The sequence below is a fragment of the Drosophila virilis genome, chromosome 5 (genome assembly GCF_030788295.1).
Source record: "Drosophila virilis strain 15010-1051.87 chromosome 5, Dvir_AGI_RSII-ME, whole genome shotgun sequence".
Lineage (NCBI taxonomy): Eukaryota > Metazoa > Arthropoda > Insecta > Diptera > Drosophilidae > Drosophila > Drosophila virilis.
The window spans coordinates 12,161,792-12,189,323 of NC_091547.1; the positions used below are offsets into that span (position 1 = coordinate 12,161,792).

At 45.8% G+C, this 27,532-nt stretch overlaps 3 protein-coding genes across 6 annotated transcripts; 1 reads left to right on the plus strand and 2 right to left on the minus strand.

The window, feature by feature from the left end:
- The first annotated feature begins 913 nt into the window (after window positions 1-913).
- LOC6627202 (uncharacterized) lies at window positions 914-16,460 on the plus strand. 3 transcript variants are annotated; one of them, XM_070210042.1, is made up of 6 exons: window positions 914-1,359; window positions 9,118-9,196; window positions 11,215-14,582; window positions 14,641-14,799; window positions 14,860-15,155; window positions 15,217-16,460. In XM_070210042.1, exons 3-6 carry the CDS (start codon window positions 11,226-11,228, stop codon window positions 16,061-16,063), a joined length of 4,659 nt encoding a protein of 1,552 aa, XP_070066143.1. In that variant the 5' UTR covers window positions 914-1,359; window positions 9,118-9,196; window positions 11,215-11,225; the 3' UTR covers window positions 16,064-16,460. The 3 variants fall into 3 exon arrangements, with proteins under 3 accessions (XP_070066143.1, XP_032291748.1, XP_015029252.1); XM_032435857.2 differs by having other exon boundaries at window positions 11,194-14,582; window positions 14,641-15,155; XM_015173766.3 differs by having other exon boundaries at window positions 14,641-15,155.
- A 616-nt stretch (window positions 16,461-17,076) lies between these two features.
- Window positions 17,077-19,087, minus strand: MFS15 (Major Facilitator Superfamily Transporter 15). Its single transcript, XM_002050237.4, has 3 exons — window positions 18,864-19,087; window positions 17,530-18,773; window positions 17,077-17,472 (listed from the first exon to the last, which is right to left on the minus strand). Exons 1-3 carry the CDS (start codon window positions 18,922-18,924, stop codon window positions 17,284-17,286), a joined length of 1,494 nt encoding a protein of 497 aa, XP_002050273.1. The 5' UTR covers window positions 18,925-19,087; the 3' UTR covers window positions 17,077-17,283.
- A 191-nt stretch (window positions 19,088-19,278) lies between these two features.
- Window positions 19,279-24,873, minus strand: MFS14 (Major Facilitator Superfamily Transporter 14). 2 transcript variants are annotated; one of them, XM_070209697.1, is made up of 4 exons: window positions 24,355-24,873; window positions 21,300-21,488; window positions 20,154-21,230; window positions 19,279-20,090 (listed from the first exon to the last, which is right to left on the minus strand). In XM_070209697.1, the coding sequence occupies exons 1-4, from the start codon at window positions 24,355-24,357 to the stop codon at window positions 19,881-19,883; spliced, it is 1,479 nt and encodes a 492-aa protein (XP_070065798.1). In that variant the 5' UTR covers window positions 24,358-24,873; the 3' UTR covers window positions 19,279-19,880. The 2 variants fall into 2 exon arrangements, with proteins under 2 accessions (XP_070065798.1, XP_002050272.1); XM_002050236.4 differs by having other exon boundaries at window positions 21,300-21,472; window positions 24,355-24,872.
- Window positions 24,874-27,532: the final 2,659 nt, after the last annotated feature.

A 27,532-nucleotide genomic window follows, 5' to 3' on the forward strand; every position in this document is an offset into this window, starting at 1 on the left:
AGACAATTATATCTTATTCTGATTTAAAATGATATAAGAAACCATTCTTAAGTTAAAGTTTAAATATTTATGAGCAACTTTCTCTATCAAGATAATAAAGATATCTTAAAAAGCAGCACTTCCTAACTAAGCCTAATTCCTTTTTATGTTTAATTCGTTGAGCTCTCGAATTCTGAACAATATCATAAATTTAAGCCGCCAACAGACTGCAACCTAATCAATTTCATAGCCAGCTTCTTATGGCCAGCACAAGGGCTGCCCTCAAAGAAGAAGAAAACAAACAACTTAATTAAATACCATGGAATTTGTGTAACAGAGAATAGAGTCGAGTGTAGCAAGAGACGACCTTGAGTACCACATGCCAGTTGAGTCTAATTAAAGCTTGACATACGGATCTTTGGTATGGCAATGAGTCAATATTATAAATGTGGCCCGAGCAGCGAGCGCAGGTGGAGTCTTAGCACATGATTCATGACTGGCAAAGCTGCAGTTGAGCCAAATGCACTAATCGATTTGCTGAGCGCAAATTCCACAACGAATATTGCAAAAGTCGGTCAAAACGGGTCTTAGCCTGCATCTCAATTTAAGCGACATTTATAGTTTTTAACTAATTTGTAGACAAGAAATTCCTGTGGCAGAAGAACAGTTGAAAAGTCAGCAAGTTTGTTGCCTGAGTCTTTTGTTTGGCGCGGCAACAAACCTGTGTCCGTGTGTGTTTGCCTGCTGTTGCTACAGTTTTTTGTGGTCGGGCTAAAAGCTGTAGCTACAAACGCTTAAAAGCCGCTTTAAACGCTGCGCAGCCGTCGCACTGGCGTCGCCGCTGGCAGCGCAGTCGGCGCTGGCTTCGCGGCTGTCGCGCGATGAAAAGCAAACCACAAACCACTCTTACTTACTTTTGGCCACAGACGCTTTTCATTTCTTCAGTCTGTTAACGGCACGCTAGCGATGCAGACGCGTTAGCTCCGGCTAAAAACCAACCGTAATTGTAACTGTAACTGTTTAACTGTATAACTAGTGCACAGTGGTACCAAGTGGACTGAAAGTGCGTGCGCTTCCTGAACGAGAGAGCTGCTATTTGTTGTTGATGTGCCTTCAAGTGGGAGATATTCCAATACAGCAGCAAGTGAAATTTTGTTGAACGCGTTCATTGCACTTCCATTCGAAACGATTTTCTCGAAGCGGCCACCGCCCTCCGCCCCAACCGCGCACCATCGCGAGTGGCAACTGCTAATTCCGCAAATTAAATTAAATTAAAACAATAACTGAGCCAAGAGGTGCCACAGACAGAGAGACAGACAGAAAGAGAGAGAGAGAGAGCGAAAATAACGCTGCCCACTTGCAGCAGCTATAACTGTAGCGGTAAGTAGCTGCCGCAGAGGAAGCAGCCAAAAAAGGCAAATAGAAATTTATCAGCTAACACAGACAGACACACACACATACACACACACCGACTTACACACTCAGTAGCGTCCAATTGACTCTTCGCTGTGGAAATTTGCTGTTCATTTTCATGCTCTAATTATTTGGAAATTTGATTTTTGTTTTCATCTTCGCCACTCGCCAAGTGGCATGCAATTTGTGGCCCATAGAGAGACGCTGTCAATAATGGGCCACAATTTATTGTGCAGCGCTCATCGGATGCTCTCCAGCGACCCATTGACACAAAGAGCCATAAAGATAGACATCTGATGCATTCTTTGTTTTTCCCCTACGAGCACACACTAACCCAATTTTCACTAGAGTGAAATTTTCGGGTTGGAAAAAAATAAGTTAACAGCAAGAAAAATCTTGTTTATCTGGCCATTTACATAGACAGAAGAGACACAGACACAAGTCCGTATGACAACGGCTTTTCGCTTTCAATGGGCCATCATCGTGGCCAGCTATCCATCAACCTGTGTGGCATGCCCATAACGAAACTAATGTGCGGCATTTGTTGTCATTTTCGGCTTTTACCTGGCAAAAAATAAATAAATACGAATAAACACGAAATTAAAAGCGAAACCTGCGCGCACGCTTCACACTATTTTTGTTTACTTACTTATATGGAATTTATTTTATTTTTTATATATTTAATTTATTTTGTTGCTTTTTTCTTTTGTTCGTATGCGAAATTAAATACTTTCTAATTACAATAAACGCAGGCAATGTCCGTTCAACGTTTTTAGCCTTTGGCAGTGGCTAAAATCACGTAGCCGACGCGTCAGCCAAAGCCAGACGAAAAAAAAACGAAAACAACAACAACAGCAGTAACAAAGTCGCGAAAGTGTCAAGAAAACAAACCCAGACTCACTTTTTCTTTATTGTCATAATTTATGTAGCGCTTGATGTGTTTATTTGGCTCTCAGCCGCATTTATTGACAGCCACTGTGCCAAACCAAAGATCGAAAACCATAACCGAACCATAATGCCGCAGCCAACCCTTAAACCCCTCGCCCACAAGCAGCACGTCGCGTGCCGCAATGATTTGTTGTATGCTTTAAAGAGTTTCCACAATGAAAGTGAAACGTGCAAATGCCTACACATACCCACAACATACCTTGCCCATAACCATTGCCCAATTCCCAATGCCAGAAGCTACTCCTCTGCACGTGCCAATCGTGGTCAGCTGTGGTCTGGTCTTTACCAGAGACTTCGACAGCCGCAAATAGCTGCGATTTGTGTGGCAATTTATTTGAATTGGTCGCTGTTTATTGGGGGAATTTTACTGCTTCTTCAAAGGTATTGCAAGTTTATTATAAAGTTGGATTAGATATTGCAGCAGAAGCCGTAAGTCCCGACTTCTCTTTACCAATGTGATGAGCTTTAACTACGCCAGGTTGCAATAAAATGAATGTTGATTTAAAAAGAACTCTCTTCACTTAACAAAATTTATTGTAGATTAAAATTACAGCAAGAGGTTCTTCCTTTACCTTTACTTTAGTTCCTGTAACTCTTGGACCCAAAGATGTGCCTTCTTTTTGAGAGTAGCAGAGTATCTCAACCAATCAAATATTTTTCACCAAGCTTTCGGTATTTTATATCTTTGTCGATATTATAATTTTTTCATGGAATCTGTTAGGCGTAGAAGGAATAATAGCATTTTTTCATAGAACGATTTTCCATCTGGTTTTTCTTTAGCTCTTATTGAATAAGAATTACAAATTTCATTTTATATTGGTTGTATTTCATAATCCACACTTTCATCACAGCCATTGTTCAAAGTTCAAGAAACTTGTTGCAAAGAAAGCTGTAGACTGTGATGGGGATTAAACAGAGCTTATGTGTCGCAGCACAAGGGGCTTATGCAATACAACAAATAGGGAATAAGCAAGATTAATTTAAATGTTATTAATGAGTCATGGGACTCAAGTTTCCTTTTTTTCAAACTGTCAAATTTATTAAAATCTATTAAGAAGTATAATAGCATAACATTCTGTTAATTATCCTCTCACATCTTTAACAAGGGTATATTTTCGAGCTAATTTATAAATGTTTGGCGCTTACTTCAATGACTTTTGCCTGAAACATCTGGAGTTCAAACCTCAAAGCCGCTTTGTTCAACTACTTTAATCACTTTTAGATAAGTTATCTAAGATGCTTATTTCGGTTTTAATGCTTTCAACATTTCCAACTAGTTTTCTCGGATTTGCCTCAGCTAAACTTTAACTGTCCTTTGCCAACTCTCTCCTGCTGTTTATCTTCTCTACATCTTCACTTCACACTTTCGGCTTAAGCAAATTCACTTATATGCTAACTACCACTCAAAACAAAAGACTTAAGACACAAACTTGTTAAGCACATAAGCCACAAGCCAAACGTCAAAATTAATTATGAATCAACTGAAGAGCTGGTATATACCCAAACAAAAATACTATACAAATATCGCACAGATCAAATGAAAAAATGAATTCAATTGGCCGCGCCAAAAGCAAACAGACCAACAACAAATGCCCGATGGCTGTTGTAATTGCTTTTGTCCCAGCGCATAAATCGTGAGCTGCGGCTGTTGCTGCTGCTGCCGCAGTTGCAGTTGCAGTTGCAGTGGCGGCTGTCCCCTGGGTGCATTTACAGCTAGTCACTGTGCCAGTGCAACAGATCGACGCTTCGACAGTTGATTAGTCAGCAAATGCCGTGTCACAAGGCGGCCAATTTAGTTTCTAGACCGGAGTCTAGAGTCTGGGCCACAGCAAGAGAAACAAGTTAAAGCTGCTTGGCCTAGCTGTAGGAATTGCTATTTGTTAGCCAGTTTTTATGTTGTTTTTCTTGTAGCTGTTGTAGCTGTTGTTTTAGTTTTACTTTTTTTTTTTTTGCTGCCCCGTGCAATATTTTCTCACAGTCACACCAGCGTGTCGAGATCTTGTCCGTATCGTGCGCGGCATATGGATGTGGATTGATTGCTAATGTGCATCTATAAAGCTGCATCTGAATCTAAATGTTGACCAAATGCAGTCGTTTATGTAGATTTGTGCATGTGGTTCGAGCAACCATTGCACAAGCCATGGGCCAGAATGGCCCACACACACACACACACACACCCGGGGCACACACGTAGATCGCAACTTTTGCTTTCTTCAGCTGGCTGCTCCACTTGACTTGGCCCGCTCGAATTGGGCCAAACTCCGCTGGCTGCGGCTTTTGTTTTGTCAACATTACTTTATGCTTCTTCATATACTCGTTAGTACGAAGCAGTTTTATTGTTAACTTTTGCAATTGTCACATTGTTCGGGGCCCAGTTTGGAAACCCGCTGCCGAACGCTCTGTAATTACTGTTGCGCATCCTTACGCAATTGCTACGAAATCAATCAGGCCACCCGATAAAGCCCAAAATAAGAAAACAAAAAAAAATAAAACACAATTTAACAAGTTAACAATTTACCACCACAAACAATTTAACTGTGAATTTCAGTCATTAAGCGTCGCGCATCCGCTTTGTGTCTTGCGCAATGCAAATCATTTTGTCGATGCATGTGCTTGTACAAGCTATTTGCACAAACGACTTTGTGCAAACGTGAGTCTTACAGCCTTGTCGTTTCCCATTCTTGCCCAACTAAGCATGGCCGGTTGGGATCTGTGCTACTGTGCACATATTTACACGCACTTTCCGCTTACGCCCAAAATACTTTCGCTTTCAAATGCAAAACGATTTCATGACGCAGCGCTTTAATAGTTAAGTGAATTCAATTTCTGTGGCCATCAATGGAATAATAAAAAGAAATTTTAGATATTTCGATGTTAAATTAATACAATTTGTGACTTCACAATGGGTGACTACATTTTGTTAACGAGTTTATCTTGATAGTGAAATCCATACTTCACTTAATATTTTAGGCATTATACTTAGAATATAATTAAATTTATATTTCTTAAAAAATCAACTTTCTTATAAGGTGAATCATAAAAATTCACTTATAATAAATTACAGAAAATTATATAAATTCTCTGTAAAGGAAATTATTAAGAAAATTAAACAATTTAAAACATTTTTGCTTTGCCTAACAATAATTAATATTTGAATTCAATAATCGTAATATGCTGTAAGCCCATACAAATACATAACATGTTAACTTTCTAATGCGCTTATCTAATACGCAACCCTCGTGTGGCCCATAAATTCTTGAGATTGCGCAAGCGCCGCGTTGCCTGCCTAACGAGGCGGCATATTTGGTTTCTGAACAGGTGCTTGGCTCATTTGGAAAGCAAACAAAAATGAAAGTTTGCCCCCAAGCGGCGTGAAATTTACATTTCGTTTAATAATTTCAAGCATTTCACGTTTCTCATGTGCGTCGCGGCATAAAATTTGAGGAATTAGTCTAAACAAGACACCCAAAACCCAAACCAGAAATCCAAATCATTTTTGGCGCCTAAATTGGGCCTGCCTTCACCCATGGGCACAAGACGCCACCAGCGGCAACAGCGACAACAACAGCATGAAAATGGAAAATGCATTGAATTTTCCGGCAGCAAAACAAGCCACCGCCGCCGCCGCCTGTTGTTGGAGCTGCTTGGGGCACTGGCCAGCAATTTTTACTTGGCTTTTGTATATTTTTTTGTTGATGGCAGCCAAAGCCATAAAATGCATTTCATTGTCGCTTTCGTTTTCATTAGAGTTCAATGTCCCGACCACGAAGCGCATAAATTTTGCATTGTCGCTGCCCCTTTTGGCCCCGCCGGGTGACGGGCCCAATAATATTGCCATAAATTTGCCTATGCCCAGCTAAGCGACAGCTCCGGCTGAGTAATTGGCTAAACAGGCAGCCGGAGATTGCGATTTCGAGCTACCTTTGCAGTTCGGATAGATACACACGCACACACACACCGTTGAGACCCAAAAAGTATCTTTGATCTGCGTGAACTCGAATGTGTAACGGCATTCATTTTGTTGCCAGCTGAGTTATATGTGTTCATAACAAACCAGACAGACAGACAGACAATTAGTCAGACAGACAGATATAGTCTGTCAGTTAGTTAGTTACACGTGCAGATTGTGCAAGGCTCTTGGAAAAACTTCATTAAAATGCCAGCCCGTTTCATTATGTTACACTTGCAAAGGGTATCATTAATATGTCATAAAATATGCAAATAGTTTTTGCTTATATCGGTTGCAATTTGTTTATTAAAGTTTTGCTGTGGAAGATTTATTATGCGGCAGAAAATTTGGCAAATTTCATTCGGAAACGGCTCACAGATCTGTTCACTGAGTGGTTCAGGGCTGTAAACCGGTTTGAATCCGAAGTAATAATATTTAATTTACCATAAAGTGAACCTCAAACTCCATTAGTTAGATTAAGAACAGACGGACATTATCTTTCAATTGAATCAATAACTTTAAAAAAAGACAGATTGGCTCAAATTAATATAAAATTTCTTGTCATCCAAAAATATTTTTACATATATATAAAACATTTTGAAATACAGATATTTCTACAAATAAACAAGTAAGAGGTTCTAGTCGGGAGCTCCCGACTAGGGGATACCCTGAACCCTCTTCTTCCAACATCAAATGCATATATATATTTCATTTTAGAAGCTCCACGGAGTTATGTCGTTTTGGAACATCATATCTCCGCGGGAGATATGTCGTTTTGGAACGTCATATCTCCGCGCGGAGTTATGTCGTTTTGGAACGTCATATCTCCGCGCGGAGTTATGTCGTTTTGGACCGTCATATCTCCGCGGGGAGATATGTCGTTTTGGAACGTCATATCTCCACGCGGAGCTATGTCGTTTTGGAACGTCATATCTCCGTGGGGAGATATGTCGTTTTGGAACGTCATATCTCCGCGGGGAGATATGTCGTTTTGGAACGTCATATCTCCGCGGGTAGCTATGTCGTTTTGGAACGTCATATCTCCGCGGGGAGTTATGTCGTTTTGGAACGTCATATCTCCGCAGGGAGTTATGTCGTTTTGGAACGTCATATCTCCGCAGAGAGTTATGTCGTTTTGGAACGTCATATCTCCGCGCGGAGTTATGTCGTTTTGGAACGTCATATCTCCGCGGGGAGTTTTGTCGTTTTGGAACGTCATATCTCCGCGGGGAGTTATGTCGTTTTGGAACCTCATATCTCCGCGGGGAGATATGTCGTTTTGGAACGTCATATCTCCACGCGGAGCTATGTCGTTTTGGAACGTCATATCTCCGCGGGGAGTTTTGTCGTTTTGGAACGTCATATCTCCGCGGGGAGTTATGTCGTTTTGAAACGTCATATCTCCTCGCGGAGCTATTACCCGAGATATTAAAAAAAAGCATCGAAAAAGTTTCGATTTTCGCACCGACCTCGATTTGACCTCGCTGACTAAGAATATATATACTTTATGGGGTCGGAGATGCTTCCTTCTGGCTGTTACATACATTTGGATTTTGCACAAATACAATATACCCTTATATCCAATTTTAATGGGTTCAGGGTATAAAAATCAATTTTGTTAACTTTAAAAATATGCAAATTATATATGATGTATTTGATTTGCCGGACTACAATACATACTACATGCGAATAGTTAAGTTAATATCGACCAAACTATTAAGCTACATATGTGTAGAACGTATTTAAATAAATAGGATATAGTCTGAGCTGATGCCATTCGCAAAGAGGTAAAGCTAACGCCTGATCAGCTTAGACTATACCTAATAAACACTTAATGCAAGGGTCTTTTATATTCGGCTCTACTTTATTTTTGGAATTTTTACTTGACAAAATTGTTGTTTTATGTGTTGCAATCGGCTGCGTTGCAATTCAATTAGTTAGCGGCCGTCAATTTGGCAATTGGAAATTGGCAACTGTTGACTCATAATTTTCGAGCGATCGGATCAGTTGCTGCCCCCAACTGACGCATATATTTTGGGTCCATTGCCAAACGTGCAGCCTCCGAGGCGCAATGCGTTGGACTTGCTCTGATAATTTTGAGCGCTGTTGTGCGCTGCACTTTTCGGGCTTGTATCTTTTTTCGTGCCCATAAGTATCTGTATCTGCAGGCGTTGCCACAAGTATCTGCGCCCGTCCCACACCCAAGTCGAGTCACATTTGGTGTTGAAGCCAACAAAGCGTGGCATACAACTAGACAAAAACAGCGAGGCGTTGAGTTTGCCAGCCAAATGCAATTAAAAACTTAGCTCGCATTTGAGTTTTGTGTATTTTGTATCTGTATCTCTATATGTCTCTGTTTCTGTATCTGTCTCTGTATTTGTATATGTATTTATATAGTTTGCTGCATTACAACATAACAGCATGCTGGAGAGGGCCTAAGTTAACTACTTATTGTGCATTAACCGTTCAAGTCTATCATTATGTACAAACATGCAAATATATATATGCAAATATACTCTATCAAGGCCTCAGGTATTAAAGATTTATTAAGTACCTGAAGAAAGAATGAACTCACTTGCTTTAGAATTTAATTAAATTTAAAATAGACGCTCTGTATTCAAGAGTTATACTATCTACCTTGATTTACTTTAAGCTAGCTGTTGTGCTCTTTACCCATCGACAGCAAAAACAATTGCTCAATAGGCCAGATGTGTTTACAATTAGTTGAGAGTATTTAATTGTCAGTACATCGTGTGCAAAGTTTCAGGCTTATTATTTTGTAATAATTCAACACCTTTTCAACATAATTTGCATATTTCTCTTTGCAGTTTCTCAAAAATCCCATTAAGAAACAAAACGAAACTCATTTGGACACTTGAATTTGCATTGTTGTTGCCGCTGTTTATGGTGAGTTTTGATTTTTTTGTTGTTTTTTTTTTTTTCATTACTCAATTTATTTTTATGGGCGCGACCCTGCTGTTGGTTATTTGGTGTGGGCGTGTCGGCGACAATTGGGCACACACCCAGGTAATCAAGGCAGTCGATGAGGCAATGTCAATGCCAGCAGAATTGATCCCAATCCGCACAAATTGAAAGCTGTTGTTGCGGCGTAATTGAACAGGGCCTTAAGACTGGAACGGATTGTAAGCCGCTTAGTAATTATTTTTTTATTGGAGCATGCCCTGCCTGCCTAACGTATTGTTGGTTTTGGCCAAAAGGCAACGCACATCCGGCTGGTTGGCTGCCCAACCGCAGCGCCATTAAGCTTACCAACTGCAATTAATTCAAGGCTAAAAGCCACAAGATCGTCGAGAGACGCCCCCCATATGTTTTTGTTAACTTTCTTTAAGATTACAAGATGTGTGCTACCCGAATGAAAGGGAAATTCAATTGCAGCTAGTCAAACGTTACGACAGTTGCGCGACCGAGGGCATTGTCACATTTCACTTTCATTGAGAGAGATACAGATACAGATACAAGTACAGAGATACAAAGATACCCACATACAGCTACAGCCAGACAATAAGTGCATATAGATGAGCATTTCAATTGCAGGCCAATGTCTCTGGCAGGCCTGGAGTCAGTCGGGTGTGACAACGGGTTTGGCTAGCAGATAGATACTCCACGTCTTCCTCCGCCGATCCGCCAATACCCTGCTATTCAAAGTGACCGCAAGTGTGTCTAATTTCTATGATTTGTTTGCTATCTCTCTCTCTCTCTCTTTCCATCTCTGTCGCTCTTTGCTTCAGTTGAACTTTCTTCTTTCACTGTGCCACCTGTAGACCTCCACGAATGGATCTATCTGGCTCCTGCTCTGGGTTTGAGTTCCGTTTTTGTGGTTGTTACGATATTTCGCATTTTTTTGTTTCATATTTTTTTAGCTTTTGCTTTCGTTTAACCCATTTAATGCGGGTCTGGTCAGGTCTTGTCTGGTCTGGTCTGGTCCGGTGCGGCATCCGTTATAAGCATGTGCATTTTTCATTTCAGCAACGGTAACAATAACAGTACACACACACACACACACACACACACACAGACACACACGCACACACATACAGAGAAGACATGTGCGCCTTTAATTCAGTGGAAAAGTGAAAACGAAAGTGATCAGAGCTGCAGTTATCCAGTTAGTTGATCACTTGCTCACATGCTGAACCATCAACCAACACTGGTCAGTTGACTTTCGTTTTGGAATGTGTGTGTGTGTGTATATGTGTGTGGTGTGTGTGTATATGTGTGTGGTGATAATGATGATGCAATTAAAGGCAGCCCAGCCAAGACAAATTATCATATTGCCAATATGCAAAGTCAGCAATAAGGAAATCATTTGACAGCTTCAGTGCGTTCAGTGATCACTGATCAGTGATCAGTGAACAGCGATCATGCATCATCATTGCAAATTGCAGACACTGTTTAGACTTAATGCAATTTCTCGCAATGACCAAATGGTAGCAAGTGCAGCAATTATGGCAATTATTTGGCGGCAGTTATGGACCGTTAGGCTGCACTCGGCACAAAGCTGCCGACTTGCTTTGGCCAAGTCGAAGACCGGCTGCTTACTGCCAGTAGCCGGCAATTACCAGCCGTTGTGGCCTGAGCAACCTTTCACCTGCCCCGACCTGGCAACGCATTGCGCATTCCCTCGAATGCAAATCAATAGAATGGTTACCCACTGACCTTGCTTTGAAGTCTGCACGTGTCGTGACTGAGTTCTGTAAAAGCTGGCTGCAGTTTGTAATAATAATTGCATGGGGCGTATTATGAATAAGAGCTGGTCTCAAGAAATCTCAAGGCTATCAAACATGTTTATGAGGATTTTGTTATACGCACGAGAAGATCACAACTTTGTCAGTTTTCTTTTTTTTTTTGGGAAGAACTTAACTCACAATCTAACTCACTCCCAGTTTACCCTTTGCTCGTTTCAGGCACTTTGGCTATGAAGCGACGCATGCAACTTATCGCCGTTTGGCTGGGCCTCTTGGCCGCAGCTACCTATGCACAGACGCAGCAGGAGTCCTCTGCTAAGTGGTCGCGACAGCTGGAATCTGTTGGCACCGGGGATACAGACGCGTTGGACTGGGTGCCGCTGGCACAACCACTGGATGACAGCGGCAAGGATCGCTCTGGCAATGGGCGCGTGCTCACCTACTCGCAATCCTTTCCACCCAGCGCGCGTTTTGGCGATCTAGGCAAGCCAACTGGTGCGCAGTTTGACTTTCCGTATCAGTTCCAGCGTTTTGCCAATGGCGCACCACAGGCGCTGCCTTTGCGTCATCAGGGCCCACCGCCGCTAAAGAGCAGCGCCGGGCAGGAGCCCACCTCGCAGTCGTTCTTCAAATTCGAGATGCCCTTCCACAATGAAGCCAATCAGCCTAATGCGCCGCCCACTCTGCAGACGGGCTATCAGATCCAGCATTCCTTTGGTGGCGGCGGCGGTCTGCCCGCACCTTCCTCGCTGTTCAGTCCACCTGCGCTCTATGGCCAGCAGCAGCAGCAGCAGTTCCCAGACTTCCAAGCACTATCACAGAAACCGCTCGCCCAGGCGCTGAGCAAGCCACTGCATCAGCAGAACTATATACAGGATAATTTCCCCATTAAGTCCCATGGCAAGCCCTTGCCCACGCAGGCTTCTCTGCAGAGCGTCACCCCGCAAGTGTTTCCCGTGGATCCCGAGCCGGAATCGGTCTTTGGTTTGAACAAACCAGCTGCTCCTTCGTCTGCACCCTCCGCTAACAATCAGCAGCAGGAGGTGCAGCTGCTCTATGTGCCCTATGACACGCTCTACAATCAGCAGCGCCAGCCTCAGGGCGCCTCAAACCTCGGTTCGAGCAGCAGCTTTGAGGTGAACAAGTTTAATGTAAATGCTGGACTGCCCGCCGTCAATCCCTATCAGATCAATCAGTTCTACACACAAGATCCGAGTGTGGGAAGCGATTTCTTTAGTTCCGGCACCACTTCACGACCCAGCAGCACCACCTCACAGCCGCAACACATCTTCCAGAGCTTTGCACAGCCACAAGCACAGGCGCAGTCTCAGCCTCAATTCACCACGGCTAAGCCCAAGCCGAAGGCACATCAGCCCCCACTGGCCATGTTCCTATTGCGCCCCAACGCACGGCCAACACAGTCGGATGTGGTAGCCGCCCTGCGCAATGCCCGCGCCATTTCAGTCATCGATGCGCCCACTAAACAGACGCCGGATATTTTTGTTGGACCTGCCGGTATGCCCATACCGGACGGCTATGTCAAGTTCGATCTGCCCTATCTGTCGCAGCTGGCGCACTCCCGCGACCTGCAGGACGTCTCGTTCTTCGTCGCTCCGCTCAGCTACCGCACTCCCAATGGCTTCAATAAAATTCTGCTGCCCGAGCCACATGTGGGCTCAATTGTGATCAATCGTGCCAAGGACAGCACCGCCATACAGGAGCTCGTTCAGCCGCAGCACGTACGTACGCAGCGTCCGCATACCACCACCAGCAGCACGCGCAATCCCTTCGAGACTTCCACCCAGCCGCAGAGAGCCGCCGCTAGTCCGGCACCCACGCGCGGCAACAAGTTTAGCTACTACTATGTGCAGGATGGCATACAGGAGGTCAGCTCGCCCAAGCAGCCCGTCAAGCAGGAGCGGCACAAGAAGAAGCGTCCACAGCATGTGCCCGTGGAGCAGCCCGTTTACCGTGCGCCTGCCAAAACGCCAAATCCCTTCGACACACTGAATCAAATCGGAGGCGAGGACTTCTTCAACACGCTCAGCAGCAAGCCGAGCACCTCAACTACCAGCTCCACTTCCACGACCACGTCAACCACATCGACTACTTCAACTACAGCCCCGCCTCAGACGTTGTTCACCTATGGCTCTAGGCCGCAAGTCGAGTTCCCCAGCTCGAATGGTCAACTGTATCCTCAATTCGACACAGCACCACAGCTACAGCCGGTACAGGAGCAGCTTCCACGCCTCACGACACGTCCGCCCACCGCAACCACAGCGGAGGAGGAGCTGCGCATGAAGCAGTACTTCCGCCAACAGGATGCCTTCCGTCAACGCCCACAAACCACCAATCCACCCTTCGAGCAGGTGCAGTACACGCCCTCTACCCAGGACTACGACGTACCACAACCCGCAACGACGCAAAAGACCAAACAACGGGTGACCATCTACACGCCAGGTGCAGTGCCTGTGACCACCTCCGATGTGGGCTACAATGTGGATCCACAGGGCCAGCCGCCGCTCAACCATCGTCCCAGCTACAATCAGAACGAGGTCATCGACAGCGGCAATGTGGAGTACGAGCCGAATCCCTACCACGTGCCATCCGAGCTGCCAGCGCTGACGCCGGATATCCCTGGCCTGGTCAACAATCTGCAGGAGAAGGACAAGTTGGCCGCCACCACAACACCGCTTAGCGAGCCGGAGCCGGAGACGCGTCCAACACGTCGTCCACTGTTGCGCACGCGCAAGCCTGCCATCTCCAAGGTAGTGACCACCTCCTCGGTGTCCTATTCTGAGTCCGAGAACAGTGCCAAGCTGCCCACGCACCGCATCAGACGTCCCTATGGCAGCCGAGGTACCACAGCAGCCGCCACAGCCAGCACAGACAATGGCGAAGAGGTGCAGAGCACAACACGTCGTCCGGCCAGTTCGCGCAATCCTCTGCTGCGCAATCCCAACCGCATACGCTACCAACCCACCACAGAAGAGCGTCAGACGCTGAAGACCAAGAAGAAGCACTACAAGGGCTCCAAGAATGGCAAGCCAAGTGAGGATCAGGATTTGGACTATCAGCGCGATGTGCTTAAGCAAAACTATCCAGTGTTCAAGGCGCCTTCTCGCCGTCCCACAAGTCCCACGGCCATACCTAGCTCCTATGATGTGGGCAACACCGAGGGACCCGCGTCCGAGACGCAACAGGTGTACACGGTCACGCCCAGCAATAGCATCGATCAAGGAGATCAGGGCGTCTATGTGCCCAGCCTGCTGGAGCCCATGCAGATAGCCCAGCACTACAACGAGTTCTCCAAAGATAACTATGGACCCGGCTATTTTCCGAACCAGGAGGATCTGAATCCCACGGAAGCCATCGTGCGCAACGAAGTGAGCCCCATCTATACCACACTGGCCACGACCACACCCTCCACCACTACCACAACCACCACCACCACCACCACTGAGGCGCCTGTGACAACAACCACGCGCCGCTCACCCTTCATACGCCGCAATTATCCAAGGGTACGAACCACCACAACAACTGAGCCGTCTGTGACCACCACGACGCCCTCAGAGGAGCGCCCATCTGTAAGTTCTTATAGCCTACTCAAAAAGCATTTAACTTTAATTTTGCTTCATCTGACAGATTCGCTCTCGCCTGCCGCCACGTCGCGTGGTCAAGGTGCGTCAACGCCAGCGCCGTCCAGCTCATCCGGCCTCCTCTACCGCTGCCCCGGAGGAGGTTACCCAGAGGCAGAATCTGCGCAAGCTGAGCCGTTACAATCAGGAACAGTCTGAGAGGGAGGTGAGTATCCAGTTGCTCCTAGGAATGCATGGGAAACTATTAACCGTCGCACCACAACAGGCTCCACAGACGCCACGTCGTCGTTACAAGCAGCCCTTCCAGCTTGAGGGCCAGGAATCCCAGTGGTCGCCAGCCTCGGAAACGGGTAATAGCAATACCAACGGCAACAGCTTCAAGCCTCTCAATCCCAAATATGGCTCCAAGAACGAAGCACACAATTTCGAGAATGAGCCGGAGATTGTGACGGCGGGACCCACAGATCAACCGGAAACCTACGAGTTCAACGTAGCTGCCAATCTTGGTGGATCGGGAGCTGCACAGCGTACGACGCCCGCGCTGAAGGCGCCGAACCTAAAGTGAGTTTCCGAGCCAAGCCAGAAATCAAAAATATATTGAAACCAATTTCCTTATTTGTAGACCCGAGAAATCCTTTGCGGAACTGCTGGAGGAGGTCATGGGCAAGGCACCCGAGGAGCTGGCCACCGAGACACCAACGAGCAGCACCATTGGACGCCTCAATAGGCGTGGCAAGTGGAAAAAGTCGCGCGTCTCAGGCAGTTCAGATAATGGGGAGAATTTCGAAACAGCCGAATCCCAGAACCTGGGTCCACAGCTCTACAATTCGTTGTATGCCGGCAGTGAGAAGAAAGAGGAGCCGGACCTGAAGACTACCACACCAATGACACCAGCTACCGAGGCTCCAACAACCACCACCCCTGAGGTGGCAACGACCACAGCGGCAGCCATCACAACGCCAGAGGAGTACGAGGGGACCACCGCCAAGACGCCCGATGCAACAACAATAGCCACAACGCTGGCCATGAGCGAGGAGAGCGCCACGCGCCGCATGGACACAGCTGCGGATGTGGATGACCTGGAGACGCAGCCGAGCATCTTCTCCGAGGTGCGGCAGCAGCTGCACGATCTGTTTGCCATCGATGAGAGCGAGGATCAAGCAGTGACCGCTGCGCTGGCAGCCGTTGGCAAACGTCGCCAGGCATACACGAGCATCAAGCGCACCAAGCCAGCCACGCCCGCCGAGAGCAGCACGCTAGCCGCCACAGAGGCGCCGGCCGGAGTGCTGGACACCACAACGGTGGCAACGCCTGCCAACGGCAAGGAGGATAACTTTCACAAGGACCTGATGGAGCACGTGGTCTATGCGACTTCCACCTCAACCAAAGTTACCTCCGAGACAGAGATCTGCTATCGCGGCCGTTGCATACGCTCCGAGGATCTGCCCGCCAATCACAAGCTGCACTGAGTGCCGCCACATCAGGGCACTCCCCATGTAAATACATAAGGACAAGTGAGACGAGCGTAGACGGAGGCTGTTCAGAGCACCGATCCGGAAAATAAGTTCTCCGACCGCAACGCGCGCCGTATTCGCTTGTAATTAGCTTTAAACTACGAATATGTTTTAGGGATTAAGCGCATAGAGAGTTTTATATACTTGCATATATATATACATATTTATATATGCATATCGTATTCTATCTATATATTCGAAGAATTGTTCGAAAAACGTAGTGAATATCATAGTTAAAATAGTTAGTTGATTAAAATACGAGTACTTATTACATAATACCAGATAGGCAGCCTAAGTTTTGTACAATATAATAATGAGAACTAACAAATAAAGAATCGAAATCGTTATAAAACCCCCCAGCCAGTATATAAAATAGTATTATGCATATAATTGAGAAGGGGAAATAGTCAGCAGCCGCAATATAATCTTTCACAGAAACCAAAACTTCTAACATAATAATATGAATTGCCTGCACGAGTTATTTATGGTTTAAACTCGGGAAACAAAGCACGTTTATCATAAAAATTGAACAAAGGTTCTCTAAAGGTTAAAGTAACATAACCCTCTGACTGATATGACAATTATGGGCAACGAAAATTATATAATAGAATTTATGCGTCTGTCGGGCTATAAAGAAGTTCAAATTACACCTCGCTATGTTCAGTAGAAGTTCGAAACCAAACCTCGGGCAGATAAGTGGTTATGAAAGGGGCACAATATTCAAATATTACAACTTATGTGTCCATAAAAACCGAACGAGTTACACAAATGTTCTACAACGTTTTTAAGGAAGCAGCACAACACTGAGATATAACAGAAACTTGTTTTTTTAAATAAATTCAGGAAGCAATATGAACTGAAAAAAAAAAAAAAACAAATACCATAATATTATTTTAAGATAATATAAGTTACTACAGGAGGAACATACACATACATATCTACGATAAGAATTGGTAACATTACAAATTTTCGCTATTTCGATAAGCACACAAAAAGCGTTTTATATTTTTATAACATATTAGTGTATATAATGTGACATGTATAACTAGACGTAGTAATATTTCTATATATATTAGCATAAAATAGCGACAATCAATTCCATCTAAATACCCTATAATTTTAGGTACATCAGTTTCAAGCTCAGACTCACCCTGAAAAGTATAAATTCGAATTATTTAGGAATCAATAAGAGGCGACCGCTCTGCTTCATCCTGCCCGTGGGTGGGCGACGGGCGTGCCTGCCGTGAACCGGGGCTATTCCAAGGCTGCACACTAACACGTCCAAACACAATGAATACCAGGTTGCCTACAAAGTAGACGACGGCGGTCAAGTAGAAGACAATGCGCCATTGCGTGGGATCCGTCTAAAAGGAAAGAGAGAAGTGGTTAGCTATGTCATCTATAATCTGTGGCCTACTCACCTCATCCTTAACAATGAGACCCACAATGAGCGGCGCCAGAATACTCATCACATTTGCGGCACAGTTGGTGATGCCCATCAGAGTGCCAGCGAAATTGGGCGACAAATCGATGTGGTTCACATGGAAGCCCAAATAGCTGGCCGCATTGGTAGCCACGGCCAAGGTGAGCAAGCCAATAGCCAGCTTGGCATTCGCATCGCCCTGTGTGATGAAGCCCAGGCCCAGCAGCGCCAGCATGGGCAGCCACAGGCCAAGCGAATTGAAGAATTTGCGCGAGAAATTAAGCGACATGCTAGTCCCACTCCGCTTCAGAGCATCCGACAGCCAGATGAAGCCGCAGGTCAATATGATCATAGCGAAGTAGGGCAACGCCGACAGCGGACCATTGTGCTTGATGTCCATGTTCAGCACGTTCTTCATGAACGTCGGTATCTGGGTGAGCAGCGTCCAAAAGCCCCAGTTGTTGGCACAATGCGCCAGCAGCAGAGACAGGAATGGTGGCGATGTAAAAATGCGCAGCCAGGGCGTGCGCTGATTCTGATGTGTCGCAAACTCTTCGCGACCCGCATCCGAGGCGCGACGCAGCTGGCCCGAGGTCTCAATGTAGCGCTTCTCATTGGGCGCAATCGTCGGATGTTGGGCGGGCGTGCTGGCGCAGAAATAGAACCAGATTAAGGCCCACAGAATGCCCGCACAGCCGGAAATATAAAATATGCTCGGCCAGCCCAGCGACGAGGATGCAATGTATCCGCTGACAGAGAGCATAACCACAGTACCAAACTGTGAGCCCGAGTAGCAGTAGCCCACGAGACGCCCGCGCTCCTCAGCGGGCGCCCACTTCGAGAGGAACGTATGCGTGGAGGGAAAGATGACGCCCTGGCAGAGTCCCTGGATAGCGCGCAGCACAACGACCATTTTCCAGCCGCCGGTTAGCGCACAGAATGGCGTCAACAGCGCCAAACAGGAGCAGATGAGCACTCCAAAGAAGAGCATATACTTAGCACCGAATATTGCCGACAAATAGCCACCCGGCACTTGGGTGACCACATAGCCCCAGAAGAAGCTGCTCAGCAAATACGATTTGATGCTCTCGTCCCACGCGAACTCCGGAAAATCCGGATTTGTATGATTATTATCCGTCATGGCCACAATCGCCACGGACAGATTCACGCGCATGGCATAGGCCACCGCCAATCCGAAGAATACCAAAATGCATTGCAGATGACGCACACCGAAACGGGGACCTGGCAAAAAAACAAGACAAAAACAAAAGTTCGTTCAAATGAATCAGTGCAAATCCGGAACCGCAATAAACAAAGGTACACTGCGCTCACCTGTATTCCCGATGGTGTCGTAGCCCGTGCGGCTGCAGCAGTCAAAGCAGCCGAGAACCATGTCTGCAGTTACTTTGATGTGTGCGCAATGGCGTCGCTAGCGTGTCTAAACATTTTGCGCAGCAACACGTATACGTTGCACTAAAAAAAATTAATCTTTGACGCCAACGATTCTGCTGCTGTGCTGCCTACGTTGCGTTTTGTTTTCGTTCTGCCTCTGTTGTGGTCAGCAAACACAGCTCAGCTGTTGCGACAGCTGTGTATGTGTGTGTGAGTGTGTGTGCGACTATCGGCACTAACAACTATCGGGCATCAAACACAGCTGCGGCGAGAGTCCAGCTGTGTTTGCTAACCGATAGTTGCGGCTATTGTTTGGCGCCATTTTTAAAAAGTACTTGAAATAAATAGACAAACGTTTTGTTTCATTTTGATTTGTACACAATGGCTGGCCATTATATGTATATGTTTGTTTTCTAAGCATGTCTTCTTTTCTGCCTTTTTTAGTTCATTTCTTTTACGTACATCACAAGTTGGTTGTTTGTTTATTACTAATTTAACTAATTAACTACGGCCATAAGTTAGCTAAGGTATATAGTTTCACTTTAAAACATAACAATTAATAGAGCAGCGTTTATATAGTTACTTAGGCTAGCAATTTATATTTTGCTATTTACATTGTCAACTAGCTTTTTTTGTTATATATTTTTGTTTTTAAATATTATATTTTATGTACATTATGGAAAAATACTGGAAATAATAATTTATGCTGCCTACAAACTAAACAATTATCATATGTTGTTATTAATATCGCTAATGGAAGCACGCGATCGTCGTTATGGCAATTTTAAGCTTTTGTCCTTTAACCTCTAATTATAGCTATTGTCTTATATTAAGCACTTAGTTTAAGAAAACAACAACTATGACAGTATCATGCTCTTCCTACATCATCATATATAAACGAATTATCGTTTAGTTCAGTTGAAAGGCATGAGAAAGTCCTTAGTCCGGCTGGTGGTCTTAGGGTTTGTCATTTGCGATTTGTCCCGACTGCTGGTCCTTGGCAGCCGCTGCCAGTGGCACGCCCGCCTCCACGCTCTCCTCGTCCACAGGCTCGGGAGAATCCCACCACTGTATATCAGTGCGTCCGAAGACCACAAACAGCAGATTGCCAACGAAGTAGAAGAATGCGGCCACAAAGAACACCGTGCGCCATTCACTCACATTTTCCTAGAATGGAATGTGCAATCAATTAGCCAAAAGTTGGGCTTATCCTTGAAGCATTTTACTCACCGGATGCTTGACGATCTGACCCACAGCCAGTGGTGCCAAGCCACTCATGACATTAGCCGCCGCATTCGTAATGCCCATCAAGGTGCCCGCATAATTGGGCGACAGATCAATATGATTGACCTGGAAGCCCAGGTAGGTGGCCGCGCTTATGCCCACCGTGAGTGTAAGCAGCACCACGGCCAAGGTGGCACTCTCGCGTGGCACATAGCCGAGTCCAATCAGGGACAGCATGGGTATCCAGTGGCCCACCGAGTTGAAGAACTTGCGATTGAAGGAGAGGGATATGGACTTTTGGTTCTGCAGCACCTTGGACAGCCAGACGAAGAAGAAGCTGAGTATCATCATGACCGTGTAGGGCAGCGAGGAGAGCAGCGAGCTGGACTTGATGTCAATGCCGTAGATGTTCTTCATGTAGCTGGGAATCTGCGTTAGTAGCGTCCAAAAGCCCCACATGTGCGTGCAGTGGACAACAAGCAGCGACAGGAACGGCATCGATGTGAAGATGCTGCCCCAGGGCGTGGGCGCCATTTTGCGTGCATCCTGCATTTTGCCCACCGAGCGCGACTCCTCAATATACTTGAGCTCCTCGCGTGATATGCGACCATGTTCCTCCGGCGTGCTCGCCGCGAATATCCACCAGAAGAGCACCCAGACAAAGCCGCAGATGCCGCCGCAATAGAAGATGCCCGGCCAGCCAGCAAAGGAGTCCGCTATGAAGCCGCTGGTGGCCAGCATCATGATCGTGCCGAACTGTGCGCCCGAGTAGCAAATGGTGGCCAGCATGCCGCGCTCATTGGCCGGTGCCCACTTGGACAGCAGCGAATGCGTCGCCGGATGCACTGCGCCCTGTGTGAGGCCCTCCAGCACTCGCACCACGCACAGCGCCTGCCAGCCGCCCAGCTTGAGTGAGAGCGGCGTCAACAGTGTCAGGATCGCACAGGCAACCAGGCCCACCATCAGCAGCATCTTGGCGCCATAACGCTGGGCGATATAGCCGCCAGGCACCTGAGTGACGATATAGCCCCAGAAGAAGCTGCTCAGCATGTATGATTTCTCCGACTCCGTGAAGGGGTAATACTGCAGAGGGAGAGAGTGATCGGCGTTAGGCGCTTCATTCGACTGCTTGCAACATTTTGTGGCACTTACATCCATATCCATGGTCTCCTCTTGGCTGTCGTCCGTGATGTTAGTCTCCGTTATGTTTGGCGGCTCGGTCATGGCCACCAGCGCCACGCTCAGATTGACGCGCCACGCATAGGCCAGGGAGAGGCAGAAGAAGCACAGGATGCACTGCACATGCCGCACGCCAATGATTTTATCTGTAAGTCGAGAGGAGTATAAAGATTTTTATATTAATTCCAGGCTTACATTTTCTAACAGCCTGGTTCCGTAGCCTAGCTCTAACCGAACCGAATCATTTTGTTTTGTTTTAATTTTATTTTTCAATAAAAATACAATTTACTGGAAATATTTAAAATACGCCGGCTATCAATGGGGAGAGTTATGCATATGATAGAGCATATATAAGGTTAGGTTTTGGCCGCGAGAAACGTATGCAGCGCTCTTATCAATGCCAAAAGCAAGGCGCTCTCTTTCGCTATCCATGGCGCTCACTCTCTTTCTCTCTCGCTCTGTCGCTTGTATGTGGGGCGCGTTTATTTATAAAACACTGTGTCAAAATCTTGTTGTGGCCGCACACACAACCATACACACGCACACGCAGACGCACAGGTATACGCACTCGCAACGCCCACTCGTGAATGTGAATTACTCGCGAGACCTGCGCCTCAATGAAGTGCAACCAACATCAGCAGACGGTGCTGTACCCAGAGCGAAAACCAGCTAACAGCTAACAGCAGCACACGCGACATGCCACAGCCAGAGCCCTGCCCACCTGCCCCGCACGAGCTACCTGGAAGCGTGTCGCTCGCTCGCTCAGCCGCACGTGACGGCAGATCTGTTCTTATGCGGACGCGGGCTGGACGGGCACAGCTGTTCGGTGGTGCGACACGGGGAATTCTTTGAGTACTGGCCCGAGCTTGATCGGGGCTTTATTTTTAGACGCGGACGCCGCCTTAAATGGACCCAGACTTAGTTCTGGCTGCAGCTGTTGGCAATAATTGTTGCACAACCAGCCAATTTGCAACCTTGCGGCGCGGCCTTACAAGGCACGGCCCGAGCGGGTCTATTGAACCGCCGGTCTATCGGCCGAAGCGTTTTCTCAGCTCAGCCCAGCCAATGCCAGTGGAAGGCGTTTGGCTTGATTTTCGTTATTAATAATTGTTCGTTATTAATTTCACTCAATAATAAACAATCGTTGGTGGGGGGGCGAACATGCGGTGACTCGACACGTTGCTTGAACTTTGAGACTTTGGCAATTTGCAGAGTCAGCCAAGAGCTCCCACTCTCCCTCTCTTTCTACCGCTCGCACACCTGATCTCACCTTCTCTCTCGCTCTGTCACAGTGTCTCTCTGTTAATGGAGCTGATTCACGTTACGGTGGAACTCTTTTTTATCTGACACGTTTTTCGAACCGTTTTTTTTTGCGCAATCATTTTGTTGCTTCTTCTGGTTTTTGCTTTTAGACCCACTTTGGGTGCGCGCCGCAGCCCATTTGTGATGTGCTTTTTTTGTCGCACTCTTAATGTTAATTTATACACTTTTGTTTAATAAAAGAGGGAGGGGGGACTACAGAAATACAAGCAATTAAATTTGTGCTGTTCCATAAATGGAATCGCAACAAATTTCCAGGGCAATTTCATCAATAAACATTTATGTGCTGCTATGAAAGTTGATTTTTGATTGATTGCCAATCTGATACCCTGGAACTCTCCCATATGGGCTATATATAGTTTCTGGCCATGGTCATATGCGATAATTGGGCTGCCAAGCGAAGGACATTAGCAAATCAACCACCCTCCTCCACACTCCACACACCCACCTACCTCACCTTAGCCAAGTGCAAATGTGCTGATAACCGATAACGTCTAAATAACTGTACCGCAATAACGAGCCCGATAAATTGGAGCAATAACAACAAGAAATCTTTGGTATATACAGAAACACAGACACAACACACAAACCTAAATATTTAGTATTTATATATATACTTAATATGTCAGTCTATCAGATTAGATAATTGTTACGACTCATCGAAGCCAGCAGGCCCTGCATGCATGGCTAGCACTCGGGGCCTACGTGTAGGTAGACCCGCCGCTTACAATGGACGCTTCTGTTAGCCTTTGTCTCGTAATGCTCTTGGCTAAATATCAGCTGTAATTCATTTTATGATCTCCCTCTCTCTCTCTGTCACTCTCGCTCTCTCTCTCTCTCTCTCTCTCTTTCTTTCTTTCGCTCTGTACTCTATCTCTCGCTCTTTTACATCAGCGTCATTTGAGCATAGTCCAAGTACTTTCTACTTTTACTATATCTTCCGATCCTAATTCGAATTTTCAGTTTCATTGGCACAAAACGAAAATTAAATAATATAAAATAAAAGAAAGAAAAAAAATAGCATAAATACTGCGTCTGATTTGGCTGCCTCTCTATAGCCCCCCCTCCACCAGCACCTCTCCCCATACTTTTATATTTGTTTATTTTTATCATTTTCTGTTGAGCGTGCTAAAAACTTATTTTGTCAGCCAAGTTGTATAAAATTCCACACTTTTTCATATTATTACTCTTTGTTTTTGCTTCTCTTCACATAAGCTGAGTGAAAAAGAAGTGTGTCTAGAGTTTTGCATGGAAGAAATATTTTTGGAAGCGCAGTGGAGGTCGTCTGAATAGCTCATAGAGAGATGCATATTTTTATATAGTATATGCGAGCACGTACAAGCGCAATTATAACAAATATTTATGAGCTTAAAAAAATATATAAAAATTGTTGCAAACTTCAAATACAATTAACGTTCGCTTCATTTGCCTTATAAGGCATTGGATTGAGACTAAAGCCTATAGCTGGACACGCTATGCAAAAGCCGCAGCTTTACTGAAATGGTGGAAGAGGGAGAGGGGCGGAGAGGCTATGGTTTCAGCTGTTTCCGGCAACACGTTAAATTCTGACAATTGACAATTGCACTCGGCCCGAGTCGGTCTTACATAAACACGCCAGACACGTGCACGTGGAGGCAAATGGCGAAGGCACGATAAGAGCCATGCGAACTATGCGGAGCTATATAGTGCTCCGATTTCGGGTACATACCATTGGCGTATTTCCCAGTTTTCACCATATTCAAGGTGGTGGTCATGTGTGCGGCGCGGGCTGACTTCAGATGCACTCGAACTCTCTTTCTTTCGCACTCTGGCTGGCTCTCGCTCCTTCTCTGTCAGACTGCTGGCTGGAGTTGCGGGCAGTGGAAATTTTTTGTTTATGTGGTTTTTTGATTTTCATACAACGTGTTCCGACATTTAGCTGGTGGAGCACATGTGCACGACGCGGAGACACGTTGAGGTTGACAAAAGTCTGGGGCTTCAGCTGTTGCTCGATTTAAATTATGCGATTCCGATTCGACGTTTCGTTTCACAGATATTTCACGGATACGGATATGCGAGGTGCGAACACACGAGTTACTGCAGATACTCAGCTCTGCTCTGATACAGATACAGATAGAGAACAGCTACAGCAACAGATAGAGATACAGATACTTTTGGCCGTGCGGACTGAATTACGCGTATCTTGTGGGTTTTGGTTTGTTCTAGCGAGCGACTACGACTGCCTGAAATACTTGCCGCAGCGATTCTTTTATAAATATGATCGCTCGCTCGCTCGGCTGCCCGCTCGCCTGCACGTCGAGAGAGTTCGCTGTCGATGTCGACGTCGACTTCGCAGTCGCATTCGAAGTATCTGTCACTTTGTTGCTGTTGCTGTTGCTGTTGCTGTTGTTGTGGGCACACACATGTGTATCGCGTGAATTCCATTTCCATTTGGTTGTTGCTTTTGCTATCAGTAAAACCCGAACACGCTGCCAGGCATGCAGGCAGGCAGACGGGCCTGCTGTGTGTGTGCATGTGTGTGTGTGTATTGGTGTGTGTGAGTGTTGCCTGGTCTCTCTGCTCTCGAATTTGCCGGCCAATATGTAAACAACACTAACACAGCGACAACACCCAGCTATCAATCCCAAGTGGCTTGCACTCGACTACCTCAGCCTCGCCCGCACTCTCGCCCGATCTCTCTTTCTCTCACTCTGCCTCGCGCCTTGTGCCCTGTCTCTCTCACTCTCGCTCTCTGGCAGCCTTTTGGGTTTTCTGCGTAATGGGTTTTTGTTCTTCTTACAAATCGCAATAACAAAATTAGTCACATCCTATTTTCTCTCTCTCCCTCTCTCTCTCTCCTCCTGCACCCATTTACAGCTGGTATCCGTTAGATACTTTTTGTTCCGTCAGATACTTTGCTTGAGCTTTCATTTTGCCTTGCTCCTGCTGATAAGCCTGAGCCGCTGTGGAGGTCAAGCCGCAGTCGCTGATAAGCCACGCACACACTCAGTAATGGCATCTAGTAGATTTCTCTCTCGCTCTCTCTCGATCTTGGCTAGAAAAACAAACTACTTGTAGATGACATAACTCGAGCTTTGACAGCAGCTGTTGTCCAATGTTAGTATCGCAAGAATACTATGGCCATCGAATTGTCTAAAGGAATCGCTTGCACAATCCATAACTCAGCTATTGGCAGATCCATTGGCCCTGATGAATGCAATTCCATTCCAGAATTGACATCAATAGAGCCCTATATGGAACTTGGAGTCAACAGGAATCGCTGCCAAACTCGAGTCGCTATTATCAATTATATTTTGTAGAACAGCAAATTATTCATGCTTATCAGAGAGACTTTGATTTGCAACCGAATCATAAAAAAATGAATAAGAAAAAAATAGACGAAAACAAGCCAACTTTCCGCTTGCCCCTAGACTAATTGCTATCGCAGGCAAACTCATGCTGATTCCATCGAAGACAGCAATAAAGAACATGCTCATTTTTAATATTAATCGGTACACGAGCATTTGTTAATGGTTTGTTCTTTTATTTTTGCACAGAATTTTGTAGCTGATAAGTATTTTTGGAGCGAAAAAAAAAAAAGAGAATCGACACGTTTTTTCGGCACGTTCGCCGTGATTGCGGCTGCTTTATCAGTTAATGTGCCTTTAAATATGAGTGGATTTTCAGCGGGGATTTAGTGGCTCTTAATTGGGTTATCATTACAGTCAAACCGTATGTGCCCAGAAAGAGACAGAGGCGGAGGCCAGAGGCAGTCGCCGACTCCATAAACCCCTTATCAGAGATCTTATGTAAAGAATTAACTGTCAGCCGAAAAGGGACACGTTCCGTGAATGATTTTGGAGAAAAACAATGCTAAATATAGTCGCCATCGATCGCATCGAGTGGCATCCAGTTGAGTTCAATTGAGTCAAGTGTTTCCATCTGTCATTTTTGTGGTAGAAACAGTCGTCGGTTCGTCTGTTAATGGGTCTGACTGACAGCCGGTTGGCCCAATCAATCTAATCGTGTCGATCTTATCGTTCCATTGCCTGCTCCTCGGATGCGTCATGCCCACCGCACAGCCCCCAGAAGGCGGCCCAAATCGCTGTAGCGAATTAATGAATCTGCGCGCTGTGCACTAACAAAACGCTTATCAAAGCGCGACATTTGACAAATGGCAAACAGCGCGTCGCTCGTCAGCTGCGGGCTTGACGTCAGGCGAGCGGATGTGGGACGCACGCCCGGGAGGCAGGGCCTTCCTTCGGGCAGCAGCAGCAACTGCAGGTCTTGGCGTTGCACAAATTTGCACTGGGCCACACCCGTCGTCGCAGCAATTAAAATGCTTGCTTGTTAGCCCGACTATGATATGGAAATTTGCACTGTTTAAGAATAGATACAAAGTGCCTAGATACAGATACAGATACAGCTACGATACCCCCGGCTAGTGGAATTTTTTGCATTCGTCGCCAATTGAAGTGCGATAATGATACAAACGGCAGCCAACACACTTGGGATATATTGCGCATACGCCGCGTGTAACAAAGCTAACAGCCTAGCCAAACAAGAGCTGAAAAGAAGAAGAAGAACAGAAGCATTTATCTTCAGCACGCCGAAGAAACAACACCCTTTGTAAATATGTAACTAAGAAGTGTTCGAATACTTTAGTTGAGTAGCTCGAGTCGATAAAAATTGAGAAAAGTTCTTAATTTTAGACTTTGGTCAAGATATCTCCCCTAATTCGACCCATATGACATAGCATATTTCAAGCTATATGAAACTTACTTTTTTGCGGAATATAATTTATACACCTAAACTATGTAGTACAAGGATGTTGATAAGGTCTTGCAAGCATGTTGGGCACATGGAGACACTCAAGGTATAAATAATTTCTTCATTTAAGAACCTAA

Excerpts from the sequence above, each read along its gene's own strand:
- LOC6627202 (XM_032435857.2), top strand. The coding sequence starts at position 11,226 with ATGAAGCGACGCATGCAACTTATCGCCGTTTGGCTGGGCCTCTTGGCC. Across the intron at positions 14,583-14,640 it reads CCTCAGAGGAGCGCCCATCT|ATTCGCTCTCGCCTGCCGCC; the intron begins GTAAGTTCTTAT and ends TTCATCTGACAG. Across the intron at positions 15,156-15,216 it reads CTGAAGGCGCCGAACCTAAA|ACCCGAGAAATCCTTTGCGG; the intron begins GTGAGTTTCCGA and ends CCTTATTTGTAG.
- MFS15 (XM_002050237.4), bottom strand. The coding sequence starts at position 18,924 with ATGGTTCTCGGCTGCTTTGACTGCTGCAGCCGCACGGGCTACGACACC. Across the intron at positions 18,774-18,863 it reads CGACACCATCGGGAATACAG|GTCCCCGTTTCGGTGTGCGT; the intron begins GTGAGCGCAGTG and ends TTTTTTTGCCAG. Across the intron at positions 17,473-17,529 it reads GTCTCATTGTTAAGGATGAG|ACGGATCCCACGCAATGGCG; the intron begins GTGAGTAGGCCA and ends CTTTCCTTTTAG.
- MFS14 (XM_002050236.4), bottom strand. The coding sequence starts at position 24,400 with ATGACCACCACCTTGAATATGGTGAAAACTGGGAAATACGCCAATG. Across the intron at positions 21,473-24,354 it reads AACTGGGAAATACGCCAATG|ATAAAATCATTGGCGTGCGG; the intron begins GTATGTACCCGA and ends CTCGACTTACAG. Across the intron at positions 21,231-21,299 it reads AGGAGACCATGGATATGGAT|TATTACCCCTTCACGGAGTC; the intron begins GTAAGTGCCACA and ends CTCCCTCTGCAG.